Source organism: Fistularia commersonii, chromosome 6, assembly GCF_037954325.1.
Source record: "Fistularia commersonii isolate RoL2024-O1a breed Wild chromosome 6, RoL_Fcom_v1.0, whole genome shotgun sequence".
NCBI classification, from domain to species: Eukaryota; Metazoa; Chordata; class Actinopteri; order Syngnathiformes; family Fistulariidae; genus Fistularia; species Fistularia commersonii.
Window position 1 is genome coordinate 215,965 of NC_141289.1, and position 15,252 is coordinate 231,216.

General features: G+C 53.7%; 2 protein-coding genes and 1 non-coding gene across 3 annotated transcripts; 1 reads left to right on the forward strand and 2 right to left on the reverse strand.

Annotated features, from left to right (window-relative positions):
* Positions 1-2,094: 2,094 nt before the first annotated feature.
* Positions 2,095-2,201, reverse strand: trnal-caa (transfer RNA leucine (anticodon CAA)). The gene is made up of 2 exons: positions 2,164-2,201; positions 2,095-2,140 (listed from the first exon to the last, which is right to left on the reverse strand). It is a non-coding gene; the product is annotated as a tRNA-Leu (tRNA).
* Positions 2,202-3,601: 1,400 nt separating this feature from the next.
* dhrs12 (dehydrogenase/reductase (SDR family) member 12) lies at positions 3,602-7,583 on the forward strand. The gene is made up of 10 exons (XM_086147554.1): positions 3,602-3,740; positions 3,927-4,060; positions 4,129-4,211; positions 5,885-5,977; positions 6,171-6,252; positions 6,567-6,628; positions 6,700-6,804; positions 6,870-6,960; positions 7,105-7,242; positions 7,320-7,583. Exons 1-10 carry the CDS (start codon positions 3,685-3,687, stop codon positions 7,430-7,432), a joined length of 957 nt encoding a protein of 318 aa, XP_086003680.1. The 5' UTR covers positions 3,602-3,684; the 3' UTR covers positions 7,433-7,583.
* Positions 7,584-7,716: 133 nt separating this feature from the next.
* wdfy2 (WD repeat and FYVE domain containing 2) lies at positions 7,717-14,641 on the reverse strand. Its single transcript, XM_086147552.1, has 12 exons — positions 14,303-14,641; positions 13,395-13,462; positions 11,507-11,580; positions 11,053-11,107; positions 10,510-10,660; positions 10,189-10,301; positions 9,964-10,090; positions 9,788-9,893; positions 9,366-9,467; positions 9,015-9,145; positions 8,832-8,940; positions 7,717-8,696 (listed from the first exon to the last, which is right to left on the reverse strand). Exons 1-12 carry the CDS (start codon positions 14,437-14,439, stop codon positions 8,667-8,669), a joined length of 1,203 nt encoding a protein of 400 aa, XP_086003678.1. The 5' UTR covers positions 14,440-14,641; the 3' UTR covers positions 7,717-8,666.
* Between the last annotated feature and the right edge of the window lie 611 nt (positions 14,642-15,252).

Below are 15,252 nucleotides of genomic sequence, written 5' to 3' on the forward strand. Positions count from 1 at the left end.
TTCAGCCTTGATGTTTCCCCACAAAGGAGGTGGAGGATGAAGAAGAAGAAGAAGGTGAGGAGGGTGAGGAACCACAGCAGCTCCATGCTTTGCCCTTCTCCAGGTCCTGGAGGTTCCTGGTGGGTTCCTTGAGACCCGCCTGAAGGTCCACCAACATCACGGCTGCCACGGTGGAATCCAGAAGCTCAGGAACCTCCAGGGACCTTCAGAGTCCAAAGACCAAGGTGAAAAGGCTCGTGGAAAGAAGGAGAGGGTGACGGACAGACGGGGCTGGGGGGTATGTGGGGTATTTGGGGGTATTTGGGGGTTTGCTGACGGACCCCCAAATACATGCTAATGACGGCGGCCATTAAGGTGTCAGAAGCACAATCCCTCCTCCTCCTCTCTCTGCTCCTTTATCTGCTGCCCCTCCCACTGGGTAATTGCCCCCAGACCCCCCCACCCCAGCCTGGGGGGCATTCAGTCCACACACACACACACACACACACACACACACACACACACACACGCAACCACGTGCGCTCCAAGCAATGTCGTTGATTACTTTGGTTACATTTGGTTTGGAAGAAGAAACTAATGCCTGGTGTGTGTGTGTGTGTGTGTGTGTGTGTGTGTGTGTGTGTGTGTGTGTGTGTGTGTGTGTGTGTGTGTGAGCTCATGAAGCAGGTGCTGAAGAACATTGTCTGCAGATCATCAGAGGAGAGAGAGGCTCCAAGGTGGAGCAGGTTCTATGAGGTGGATCTCCTTGCAGAGGGTGGAGGTCCAGGTCCTCCTGGAGGCTCCCTGACCTCCAGGCTGGAGGAACATCAGGAGGAGCATCATGAGGAGCATCATGAGGAGCATGAGGAGGACGGCGCCTCCTGCTGGCCTCCCTGAGCGTCCTGGCTGGAGCTGCAGGTTGTAATCCTCTGATCGGGATGCGTGTGGAGCTCCGAGGGGCTCTTGAAGCCACGGCCATTGTTCTCCAGACCTTCTCTGCTCCGCCCGCTCACCACTCCAAGAGACGCAAATCCCACATTTGTCAGACAAAGTGGAAGCCGGCCGGAGGGGCGGAGGACCCGACCCGGCCTGGGAACGCCTCGGAGAACACGGGGGGGGGGGGGGGGGCTTCTCACCGCACCTCATCGCTCCAGGAGAACCTTCAGGGTTTAGGGTTCTTCTCACCCGATGGAGGAGAACCTGGCCGGCGACGCAGGGAGAACCCAGGACACCTGAACGCACCACGAGACGGACGATCAAACTCACACAGGACCTTGAATACAACACGCCGCACCTGAGGGTGAGTGACAGCTGTGTCTCACACACACACACACACACACACACACACACACACACACACACACACACACACACACACACACACACACACAACCTCCTGAGACGGCGCGGTTCTGACGCCCCCTGCTGGACCTGCAGAGGAGCTGCTGAGGAAGCTGCGCAGAGCGAACCGCAAAGATGCACCGCCATCTGCTGGTTACAGTGTGCGGGGCAGGTGCGGGGCAGGTGCGGGAGGAGGAGGAGGAGGTGGAGGATGAGGTGGAGGAGATGGAGATGGAGAAGGTGGTGCAGGAGATAATAGAGGAGGAGGAGAAGGTGGAGGAGATGATAGAGGAGAAGGTGGAGAAGGTGGTGGAGGAGATAAAAGAGGAGGTGGAGGAGATAGAGATGGAGAAGGTGGTGGAGGAGAAAGGTGGAGATGATAATAGAGGAGGAGGAGAAGGTGGTGGAGGAATGTGAGAATGTGAGATAGAGGAGAAGGTCTCTGGTCCTCAGCTGAACTTTCCAGAAGCAGAATGAAGGTTCTGCCATAAACTCCGCATTTTCACAACGATGATTTTTTTAAAATGATCGACGATTAAAAGATCGATTTTCACTTCGATCTTGAAATAATGATATTTTCTATAAATATTTCTGACATAAAGATATTTTTACCACGACCTGTAAAAACATCGATCTAAATACGGTTTTTAATCATCAAGTCCAATAAAAGAGTTAAAAGACGAGCTAAACAAAGTACGGATTTAATCCTGAACCCGATCGATCGATTATCGATCAGCCCGGGTCCCGGTCGCCGCGGCGGGAAGAAAAAGGTCTTGTCAGAAGTGGGATTCGAACCCACGCCTCCATGTGGAGACCAGAAGTCCCGGACCGGGAAGGACCTGCCTTGAGTCTGGCGCCTTAGACCGCTCGGCCATCCTGACAACTACCGGTACCGGCGGCAACGAGCGCTTTTCACCGCTCACACGCACGCGGGACCGGAAGTCCGTCCACCGGATCCGGTGTTCGGTCGCGAAGGACCCGGGATCAATCAGTCCCGTTTAATCCGGTAAACGCGCCGCTCCCGTCAAAACAAAGCAAGAAACGCGCCCGGAAGCCGCCATGTTGAATCCAGCCATGTTTGTAGTTCTTTTTAATGATTGTAGTTTTTCTGTCGTGGGTTGTTTTTCTACCGCGCGGAAGTTTTTTTCTATTTCTTTTTTATGACGAAGAAGCACAAAAACATACAAAGATACAAAAATCAGACGGTCATTTTGTAGCGAATCACGATGTTGGGGTTTATGTGATGTTTTTTTCGTGTTTTTAATTTGAACTTGTAAAGTATAAAGAGACAAAACAAACAAGGCTACAAGCACTCGAACATCCATGACATGGACAGGCGTGAGGAAACATAAGGACGCTCATTTTGTATACAATCCATTACCTGTAAGAGGAAACAAGGTGAAGGTCTGTGGGAAATGTTAATTTTACAATTAAGGGGAAAATGAAAATAAAAAAAGCAATAAGCTGAAAAAATAAAAATGAAAAGAGTAATACAATGTGTACTGAGCTCAATGGATCTAAAGTAATTTCAGTCATAAAACGGTCTATATTTTGGTTTTTGGAAGTTTTAAACAATTTTGTTATATATATTTCAAAATAGTTTTTAAAGAAGGTCAAACAGTTTCTCAGTCAGTTTATGTGTATGAAGAACTAGGCCAGACTTAAAATAACATTGGGTTCATGTTGATGCTTGTTTTCTGTGTGACTTCGGGGTGCTGGGAATGATGTGGCTGTAGTTTGGGGTTCTGTTTTTGTTTTGTTTTAACCTGGAATTGGAACTTTTAAACACGTTTTACCGTCACCGGGGGGTTTCCAGGACTCTACAACATAAAGAGTATAACTAAAATACTGTCTATGCTTACGAGTGTTGTCACTTTGTGAGTCTGTGTGTGTGTGTGTGTGTAAAAGATAAGATAAATTTTATTGAAATTCCTTTGTCACAGCGGCGTAAAGTGATCACGTCAAAAAATAAGAATGTAAAGATGTATATAATTATAAAACAGAAGCATACATGAATAGAGACAGCTGTGTGTGTGTGTGTGTTCGTCGTGATGCGCTTCTGTCATCATCCGGGACCTTTAACGAAGTTAAAAATCGGATATGTTTTGATCGACTGATTGGTTTTTGAAAATGTTGAAAAAAAGCGTCAAAAAGCGGCGCCTTCAACCGTTTATATAGCTGACGTCACCTACTGACGTCATCAAGCCGCGACGAGAGTAGCGCGCCTCTTCACTGGACAACTTCCGGTTTATGTCACGTGTTTCTTACGTCACCCTGCGTTGTCATCCTTACGAAACACACACACATATATACACTCACACACGCGCGCACACCCACACACGCAGCCTCGCGGTGGATCTCGCCATGTCGTTGTACCGGAACGCGGTGTGGCTCGTCAAGGGTCTCCAGGAGTACACGCGGTGAGTGCGGGACGCGCGTGTCCGTGGGCTCCGTCACCCGTGATCCACCTTCGTGGGTCGGATCGTTCGGACGGGTCAGTGGTCGCACCCGGCCGGGGGCGGGGCTACAGATCCGGGGGCGGGGCTACTAGCCAGGGGGCGGGGCCACACGCCTGGGGGCGGGGCTAACGCTGCTCTCCCCGCCAGGTGCGGCTACGAGGCGGCGGCGGCGAGCTTCGTCCCGTCCGACCTGGAGGTGGACCTCGGCGGAAGGTCCTTCCTGGTCACCGGCGCCAACAGCGGCATCGGCCGGGCGGCCGCGCAGGCTCTGGCCCAGAGAGGTGAGGGGGCGCCGGGGGACCGACGGCCTTCGTCCCCGCCGGGGATTAAACCCGCGTCCCGTCCGCAGGGGGAACCGTTCACATGGTCTGCAGGAACCGGGAGCGGGCCGAAGCCGCCCGGGACCGGATCGTGGAGGACAGCGGGAACCAGGTGAGATCTCTGCCGGACGGGGAGGAGTTGGTTTAATCCCGGGGTCTCCACCTGCGGGAGAGTCTGAGCGACAAACACGAACGAGACGAAGCTTCCGGAGGCGGATCGTCATCTCACGTGACCGTCGTGTTCGGACTATATGCCGCTCCGGATTATAAACCGCACCGGCCGGAAAATGCATCAGAAAGAAGGGAAAAAAACATATATAACTCGCATTTTTGGGGGGGAATTTATTTGATAAAATCCAACAGCAAGAATAAACATTTCATCTTGAAAGGCAATTTATAATAAAAATACAATAGAGAACAACAGGCTGAAGAAGTATAGCCTAGCATAAACAACCAGCTGAGAACGTGCCTACTAGGCTATGCTAACATAACTTATTACGGTAAGAGTCATCCAAATAACTAGCATATAGCACATGCTACAACCTAACAATCTGTGTCACTCTTAATCACTAAATCCAAAGAAATCTTCTTCGGTGTCACTTCTGAACAACTCTGTCAACTCCGAAGGTTTTTTCTTTTAATTGAACATAAATAGTACACACAAATATACAAATGTACAAATAAACATGGCACGGTAGAACTGAATGTCAATGAAACAACCAGGGATGAGGAAGCAAAGGACATAAGGACATTTGTTCTGTATGGAATCAGAAGTTAACAGTGTTAACGGTTTGTGAGAAATTTACAATGCTAGACAAAAAAAGAAATTAAAAGGAAATAATTAAATCAATAGATAGACAAATTAAATTAAAAACGAAAAAAAAAAACTTGCAAGGGGAATATAACATGTAATTCAGTTGGCGGTTCACAAGGAATCTCAGACATCAAACTGTATATTTTTTGGTTTTTGGATTTTTCCATAAGTTTTAAGGATTTTTTTTTATAATTCAACATCGTTTATGAAGAAATTAAAATTTGGGGAACATTTTTGCATTCTGTTTTTGTGAATGAAGAACTTGGCCGGGCCTAAAATAACATTGACTCAGAGTTCATCTGTTATGTTGCTTATAAGTAAACCAAATGTTATATCATCTCTTGAGAAGGAAACTGGTGACGATGGAAAATTATCTTTAACCCATTTTTGAGTTTTAGCCCAAAAGCCCTGTACTTTTTCGCATGAGAAAAATCTGGTCAGTGGTTTCAATGTGGTCTTCACAAAATATGCAAATATTATCTTCAAAATGAGAGCGTCCCCTCAATAATCCTGAGATGGGTAGATGTCATGCATCATGTTAAAGTGGGTCGGTCGCTGCCAATGTTGAAATGATCAACTTTCACACAGAAGTCGCTTTTTTCACAACGCACTTCTGCCATGACCCGCCCCCGCTGAATTTTGATTGGTTGGCGTGTGTGTGCGTGTGTGTGTGTGTGACGATCGCTGTAAAGACACACACGCACACACATCAGAGCTCAATAATTCTACACACAAGTGGCTCCTGAGTATAAGTCGCACCGCCGGACAAACCAGGAAAGAAAGTGCAACTTCTAGTCTGAAAGGTGGAGTAGAACCCGTGGAACCTTCCCAGGACCTCAGGTTATAATCCTGCTCCACCTGCTGCATCTTCATCCCACCGAGTCTTCTGACTCTCCATCCTCAACCCTGGTTCCTGGAGCAGACCTTCAGGACCTTCAGGAGCTAACCTGAACCTGCTCTCCTCCTCCCAGAACGTCCACGTGCACATCCTGGACATGTCACGCCCTCGCCAGGTGTGGGAGTTTGCCCTGGACTTCGCTCAGAACCACCCTCTGCATGTTCTGGTGAGGGACACACACACACACACACACACACACACACACACACACACACACACACACACCAACATACATACACATACATTGGTCCAGCTGCTTTTACCCCCCCACCCCCCTCCTCTGTGTGTGTGTGTGTGTGTGTGTGTGTGTGTGTGTGTGTGTGTGTGTGTGTGTGTGTGTGTGTGTGTGTGTGGAGCAGATCAACAATGCCGGCTGCATGGTGAACCAGAGGGAGGAGACCGATGAAGGTCTGGAGAAGAACTTTGCCACAAACACATTAGGTGAGTAACACACACACACACACACACACACACACACACTTCCTGATCACTTCCTGTCCATCTCCTGTGTCAAACTGTGTTATGAGAACTAGAACATCCCAGATGTTCCTTCCATTAGCAGAAGATCTGACCCCCCACAGACACACACACACACACACACACACACACACACACTCGAACCATGTGATCTCCAGATTGTCACCTCTCTAAATGCCGCCCCCTGTGGGGAAGTGATGGAACTGCATGTGAGGAGGCTGGTCGCTCCTCACCTGGACCTTCTCCTCACCTTCTCAAGAACTTCCTCCTCCCTGCAGGCACGTACATCCTGACCACGGCGCTGCTTCCCGCCCTGATGGAGGCCGACGCCCCCAGAGTGGTGCGTGAACTTCCCGCGGTCCACGTGGTCCGGGCCCGTGGTGCCGGGTCTGAAGGTCAGCGTGTGTGCAGGTCACCGTGTCCTCGGGGGGGATGCTCACGCAGAAGCTCAACACCGACGACCTCCAGAGCCAGAAGGGGACCTTCGACGGGACCATGGTCTACGCCCAGAACAAGGTAGGTCCTCCTGAGGAGACCGGCGGACCTTCACCCCGCTGAGCGTGGTGTCTTCTGTCCCTCAGAGGCAGCAGGTGGTCCTGACGGAGCTCTGGGCGTCTCAACACCACAAGATCCACTTCTCCTCCATGCACCCGGGCTGGGCCGACACACCCGGTACACACACACACACACACACACACACACACACCCGGAGGTCTCAGAAGGTCTTCAGGACCTTCTCTAATTCATGACGTCATAACTTTGGGAGACCCGGCCTGGACCTCGGTGACCCCGCTGGACCTTCTGGTGTGTCCTCAGCCGTGCAGACCTCCATGCCCTCCTTCCACGCCAAGATGCAGTCCAAGCTTCGGACGCAGGAGATGGGTGCAGACACCGTGGTGTGGCTGGCCGTGTCCGAGGCCGCCGCCGGGAAGCCCAGCGGCCTCTTCTTCCAGGGTTGGTCTTCAGGCTTATGTTCACGCACCTTCTGGGCCCTGAAGCGCCTTCTTCTCAGACCTCCTCTCCTCGTCCAGACCGCCGCGCCGTGCCCGCCCACCTGCCCCTGGCCTGGTCCCGCTCGTCCCCCCAGGAGGACCAGAAGCTGATGGACGCCCTGGAGGAGCTGGCCCTTCGCTTCAAGCCCTGAAGACCTCCTGCTGAAGACCTCCTCGGGATCCAGGACCGGTGAAGATGTTTCCTCGGGTGGTCGATCGGAAGGTCGGGGCCGTGAGGAACGGGGCCGTCGGACCGAGTTCTGCTCTCAGATTAAACGGACCTTCTGGGTCATGTGACCTCAAGGGTGCAACCAGTCGGTGCTTTTCTTTGGGGAGGAGGGGTGGAGGTCCTCTTTGGACCTTTGGGAGATGTTTAGGAGATGATGGTGTTGTGGGAAATCAAGTGAATGAGGTGCTGGACAGAGAGGAGACCACAGAGGTTCAAGACATTTAATCAGACATCTTTGGACAGTAGTTGATTGACAGTTGGGCTCCAGTGTGTCCACCTCAGACGCAGTGAGGATGGAGGAGAAGCCTGGAGGTCCTCCTGAGGAGACGCTTCTCCTCCAGGATGAACGTTCCACCTCAGATGGAGAAGCCTGGAGGTCCTCCTGAGGAGACGCTTCTCCTCCAGGATGAACGTTCAGGCTTGGTGTTTCCATCAGCAGAGGGTTCCACTCCAGCAGGTGGACCTCAGGGCGTTCTGCTCCATCACACACTGGTACTATCAGTTCTGGACCGTTCTCACTCTCACTCACACACACTCACACACACTCACACACACTCACACACACTCACACACACACACACACACACACACACACACACACACACACACACACACACACACACACCATAGCTGCAAAGGCAAACAGAATATTATGGGATGTTCTGAGTGTAACTTCAACATGCTCCCTAAAGGTCTCCTTGGACCTTCTACCTGAGGCCCATCATTGATCAGCTGATTGTCTCACTGGTGTTTCCTGTCCCGGTTGTGAGGAAACATCTGGACAGCAGCGCCCTGAAGGACAGGCAGCAGATCTTCTGAGCTCCAGGTGGAGAACCAGCTCGGGTCACATGCACACACACACACCTCAGAGAGGGCGGAGGACGTCTGGATGATTCCAAACACTGTCTATCTCCTGGAGGTCTACAGGTGGTCCTCTGCTGGGACCTCCAGGGACCAGGGTGGTGTTGAAGTTACACATCAGTTCCACAGACTGCTGGTCAGGAGATGTGACCAGCAGAGAGGAATGTAGATCAGGACACGAAGTCTCACACACACACACACACACACACACACACAGGCTGCTCCTCGTGGTCCTGCATCCATCCTGGTTGGTCCTAGCTCCTCCTGGTTCAGTAGAGTCCAGGATGTGGAGGTCTTCAGGACACCACGGGGGTCATGTCCCACAGCTGCAACACACAACACCAGCTGACCGCCACATCTCACAGGGTTCCTCCACATCATGACCTCAGGTGAGTTCCCATGGAAACACCAAGGAGTGACTGCCAGGTGTGTGTGTGTGTGTGTGTGTGTGTGAGACAGACCTTGAGGACCTTGTCTGCTCCGGAGGTGAGCAGGCTCCCCGCCGTGGGCTCGTAGTGCATGTGGACCACGCAGTGCTTGGAGTCGTGGAAGGTGGCGGTGGGGGCGCGGCTGTGGGCGCACGGGAGGGGCGGGGTCAGTCGGCCGGTGGCGGCGGCGGCGGCGAGGGGGCGGGGCTTACTCACTCCTCGTCGGTGATGGAGGCGTGGCAGCCGTCGCACACGCGGACCTGGAACTCGAAGCCCATGAGAGGGATGGTGGAGCGTTTGGAGGAACACCTGCCGCACAGGGCCTGACCACACTTCCTGCAGTGGTGCTGGAGACCAAGGTTAGCCGTTAGCTTAGCTTGGGGGCGGAGCCTATCCTGGAGGAGATCGGGCCGGACCAATCACAGGGCCTCGTGCAGACCCCATGAGATGATCGCATTACTGTGGGCCATGAAGGTGCAGCTCCTCTAGAAGATCCGTGTGTGTGTGTGTGTGTGTGTGTGTGTGTGTGTGTGTGTGTGTGTGTGTGTGTGTGTGTGTGTGTCGCACCTGTCGGAGCCCGATCTTCTTGCTGTCCCACATCTGCTTGAAGTTCCAGAAGAAGGGCTGCTCACACTGCTGGCAGGAGTCGCTGTCCAGCCACTCTGGAGTCTGGAGAACACACACACCTTCTGACCCTCCACACCTTCAGCAGAAGGCCAGAGCAGAGACCTTCCGAACGTCCTCCGCTCTGGAGCCTCCTGTCATGAAGCTGATCTCCACGAGACCCGACCCAGAACGTGGAGAACGAGCGTTCATGAGGAGAGGTGGGGTGAAGAACTTCTCCTGCTCCTCATGCCGTCAGAGATGTCTCCTACTCTACTCCGGCCCGTCGGCATGTCCTAACATACAAGGTGGACCTGCTGCCTCACCTGGACCTCTCGGCGCTCCTTGAGGAGCACGGCTCGGCGAGAAGCTGGGAGCTGGCTCACCTCCTGGCGGGTCACGTCCATGTTCCAGATGACGATGCCTCCGTCGGAGCTGCAGGAGATGAGCTGGCGGGTGTGCGAGGCGTAGCACAGGCCCTGGACCTTCTCGCTGCCGGCGAGACACACCAGAGGTCAGACGGCGCGAGGAGCGGCGAACATCTCGCGGCTGGCGGTCTTACTGGTGGCCCTGCAGCTCGATGGCGGTGCCCTTGCGTCCCCCGATGTCCCACATGATGATGGAGTGGTCCGAGCTCCCGGAGAACAGGACCCTCTGGACCGGGTCCCAGCACAGGGCCGTCACGTGACCTGGACGCACACGGACCTGCTGACCGGGGTCACCTCTTGGACCGCGGACGCCGCCTGAGGAGGTGTGTGTGTGTGTGTGTGTGTGTGCGAGTGTGTACCGGTGTGTCCCTTGAAGGTGGTCACCAGGCTGCAGCTGTCCTGCTCCAGCTTCAGGATGGTCACCTGACCCGACTGGTCCCCGACGAAGGCGTGCCTGGTCTCCACGTCGAACCTGAGCGCGGTTAAGGGAGGAACCGAGGAACCCGGTAGCCTAGCCTGGTTCTACCCGTCCGGTCAGAACCTGCTCGGTTCCTCACTTCCTGTCAGCATCCACGGCTACTGTAGACCCACGGGACGGAGCTTCTCCACTCCCCTGCGCTCCTCAGAACATCTGACACGCCTCCCGGACCTGCTGGTCCACAGGACGGGTCCAAGGATACTGGAGGCCGGAGACCCAGGCGGCCGTGTGGAAGGTCCCCAGCTGCTGGCCGCTCTCCGAGCAGTGCCAGGTGAAGGTCTTGTCCTGGCCGGTGCTCAGCAGCCACTCCATCTCCAGGACGAAGAGGACCACCGTCACCCTGCCCTGGTGGGCTACACACACACACACACACACACAGAAGTCATTGGCGTGTGAGAAGGTCCCACTCTCCACAGCGGATGAAGGCCAGGTCATGATGAAGAGGAGACCCTCAGTCAGAAAGTTCTCACACCTTCTGAGAACCTGAACCCTGGTGTGAATCCACCAACCAAACCTTCTTCAGCTGAGACATCATGGAAGGCTTTGGACCTTCATTCAACATCTCGCAGGAGATAGTCTCCTCTGGAGCTTAAAGAACATCCTAAACCTTCTGCCTCCCAATCTCTCACACACACACACACACACACACACACACACACACACACACACACACACACACACACACACACACACACACACACACACACACACACACACACACACACACACACACACACACACACACCTTGGTAGGTGCGTGCAGGGGTCATCTTGTTGTAGTCCTCAGCCAGGGTGAACTCCTGAAAGAGAAGACATGTGAGTGGAGATGTTGGACAGCTTCCTGAGCACAAACGGTGACCAGATGTTCTCCTGTGTTCAGACCCGTGGGTTCTGCTGCCCCGGACAGCCTCAGCAGAAGGACCAGACCAGAAGCAGAACTTCAAATAAGGACAGGGCATTCAGGGTTTGGTCCACCTTGTCCCTTGTCCTTCTGTGCTCTGGTGGAGAAGGTCCACCGGCCGTCTGTCAAAGCACCTTCTTGAGGACATCCCTGGACCACAGCTCAGGACCTTCACGGTTCTCCTCAGCTTCTTCATCAAACCCCTCAAATCAAAGCATCCCTTCGGCTTCGGACCGCATGCATCGCGTCGTCACGGCAACGGCGACAAGAAGTGACGGAGGAAGTCGGTAGAACTCACGCAGATGCTTCCGGCATCCGTCCCCACCGACAGTCTCCTGGTCTCCGGGTTGAAGGACATACAGGAGCAGGAGGCTGGACGGGCGCGCACACACACACACACACACACACACACACACACACACACACACACACACACACACACACACACACACACACACATAGTCAGAACATGTGTGTGTGTATGAACCTGACACCCTCCATCTCTATTTGTGTTCTGAGGAGCTCCTGGATGGACCCTCAGAGACCGCTGGTGTCTCCTGGGTTCAGGAGGAACCAGAGAAACGTGTCCTCCTGCAGAACTTCCCGTCCCAGAGGTCTCCACCATTACCAGTCACATCTGCTGGAGGATCCACATGACCAGAGGATCTGCGGCTGAGGAGGATCACTTCTTCCTGCAGGTGCTGGTGGACCCACTCGGACCTCCGCCCTCGCTCTCCTCGGGTCCCAGGATCAGGCTGAAGGTCCACCTTCATCTCAAGGTGACCGAGCCGTGACCGGACAGAAGTAACTTCTTCTCCTGAAGGCCGGCTCCGACCGGCCCGTAATCCAAGCTTCAACTTGGTATCTGTCCAAACATCAGGAGCCCTGGAGACAACCCTGGGCAGATACCAGGGCTCAGTTCCCAAGCAGGGAGACAGGACGTCCAACCATCTCCTGGAGATGGTGTGCAGCTCTGACCCAGTGCCACGGCGGACCTCATCGATCGGTGTCACACGGAGGAAACATCTGGTCGCCTGACCCGCTGAGAGTCAACACAACCCAAGATGTCAGGCTGCCGTGGACCTTTGAGCTGGTAGATAACGATGTCCTGACCTGACCGCGGCTCCAGCAGAGATCTGTCAGAACATTGGGACTGGAGGGGCAGCCCGAGCACAGGGTTCCTCTGCAGCGTCTCTGGAATTTGAGTCCAGCCTGCTTCTTCACATGAGCTCCGCAGGGTCTAGTTTCAGTTTCAGAAGAGCCTTCCGTTTCTTTCTGGGGCCTTCGTCACATGTGACAACCCATCTTCTCCAGACCTCTGGACCACGATGTCCGGGATGTGGACTAGAAGTAAATAGGGGAACCAACCCTTAGAGTCCACTGGACCAACACCAGAACATGAGATCAAACCAGCAGCTACTCCAGACCAGAGCCAGATGTCAGATGGTCTGGATCTTCAGGACTTCTCAACCATGCTCTGGGTGGGAAGGAGACCTTTGGAGGATCCACACAGGGAATGAAGACCCAGTCCTGGATGGCAGGGTGGAGCTCTGAGCAGGACGACCCTCAGAGGACACGTATGCTCTAGCACTGAAAGGTACTCTGACAGGTACACCAGCAGTACTCTGACGGGTACACCAGTACTCTGATGGGTGCACCAGGAGTACTCTGACGGGTACACCAGTACTCTGATGGGTACACCAGGAGTACTCTGACGGGCTCACCAGGAGTACTCTAAGGGGTACACCAGGAGTACTCTGACGGGTACACCAGGAGTACTCTGACGGGCTCACCAGGAGTACTCTGACAGGTACACCAGGAGTACTCTGACGGGCTCACCAGGAGTACTCTAAGGGGTACACCAGGAGTACTCTAAGGGGTACACCAGGAGTACTCTGACGGGCACACCAGGAGTACTCTGACGGGCTCACCAGGAGTACTCTGACGGGCTCACCAGGAGTACTCTGACAGGTACACCAGGAGTACTCTGACGGGCTCACCAGGAGTACTCTGAGGGGTACACCAGGAGTACTCTGAGGGGTACACCAGGAGAACTCTGACGGGTACACCAGGAGTACTCTGACGGGTACACCAGGAGTACTCTGACGGGTACACCAGGAGTACTCTGACGGGTACACCAGGAGTACTCTGAGGTACTTGAAGGTGCAGCAGAGGAGAGCAGTCACCTGTCATGGTGTGGTAGACGCTGGGCCAGTACTGGCCACTGTCCCTCTTCAGCCACACTCGGATCGTCCTGAGGAGACACACAAGATCATCAGTGTGAGGAACAACACACACACACACACACACACACACACACACACACACACACACACACACACACACACAGGGTGCAGACTGAGAGGGAATGTGGCAGGAACCCAGTGTTCTTCTGGCTCCTGATAACAAGGCTGGAGATGATGAGGCAGCTTCTTTCCCCGTCACACTCCGAGAGAAGAAGCTGCTCCTATAGAGACAGAACATCTGATCTTCTGACGGAGAACCACCAGAGCCAGAGCTGTGTGTTGTCCATTGAAGCGTGTGTGTCTGTGTGTGTTGGCCAGTAAAGTGTGTGTTGTTGGATGAAATGTATGTCGACCGGTGAAGTAGTGTATGTGTATCAGCTATTGAAGTGTGTGCGTGTGTGTGCCGCCCATTGAAGTGTGTGGCATCAGGTGATGTGTGTGTGTTTGAGTGTGTCGGCCCATAACGTGTGTTGTAAGGTGAAATGTCGTCAGGTTTAGTGTGTTTGTCGTCCAGTGAAGTGTGTGTTGCTGGTGCCGCCATTCATTTCACGCCTCATCTACTGGGGTCTGTTGCCATGGCAACGTTGGGGTAATGGGATTGCGGCCGGGTGTGTGAGAAGGTTTAATAATCTCTGTATTCTCAGATTAGGAGGGTTAGCAAGGGTGCTCGTTAGCTAGCTAGGCTAACCGGAACTAGCATCTCCGTCACTCAAGCTAACGGTTTAACGGAAAGGGTGAATTATTTACCGAGGCGCCGTCGGAGCAGGGCGGGGGCGGACACCGCCAGGTGCAGCGGGGGCGGGTCGGGTCGGCGGCGGGGGCCGGTTATCGGGCGGCGGCTAGCTCACCTGTCCTCGGACAGGCTAATGACGCCATCCTCCTTCGGGATGATGACCGCCGCGGTCACCACATCCGGGGAAGCCTCGATGGTACCGAGCAGGCACGGCCTCCGCGCCTGGGCCCGCGGCCGGGTTTCGGCCGCCATGGCTCGACGCCGCGCGAAGCTCCGGCTCCGGTTCCGGTTCCGGTCAAGGAACACATTCCCGGCCCGGGCCGGTCGGGTCGGGTCGGGACGGGTGCGGTGCGGTGCGGTGCGGTGCGGTGCGGTGCGGGTCGGCGGCGGGCAGGTGGCACCGCGGTGTTGTGACAGCTGTCAGCTGACGACTCACTCCGCCTACGCGCACAACAGCCACTTCCGCTCTACAAAATAAAGCTTCCGGTGTACTTTCAAAATAAAAGTTCAATCTGTGTCTGGTTCTACTTTCCTGCCGCTCGGTTTATATTCGATTTCTTCATCTTTTCCGCTTCCCTTCTGGCAATTTCAGGCTTTTCTTATTCAGCGCGTTAAAATATGCATCGTTCTGGTGACAAGTCTTTTCACACGTGAAATGGTGAATTCATTAATGTCGCGTTTTTGCTTCATATAGTGATGTATTTTATATATATAATGTATTTTCATTAAAATTCCCTGGGCTCTCTAGTTGCTGACGCCGAGGTGAGCGTTTCTTGAACGAGCCAAGATAAAACTGTCATGGTCAAAACGAACATAAACCCATAAGTTTCAAACGTGCATTATCCGATTTCGATAACTTTTTGGGCGATAAAAACGTTAAAAAACGAATTGTTTGGTCACGACCCTCGGCCTTCGACGCTTTTATGGGCTTCGGTTGAAACCGGAACTGTCTTTGTTTTTTCCTGCTAACTTTACATCCCGACTCGGCGCCCTGAACGAAACATGCGAGAATAGTTTCCGGTACGGACTTTCAAAATAAAAGCCCTAATGGCGACTCATAAGTAT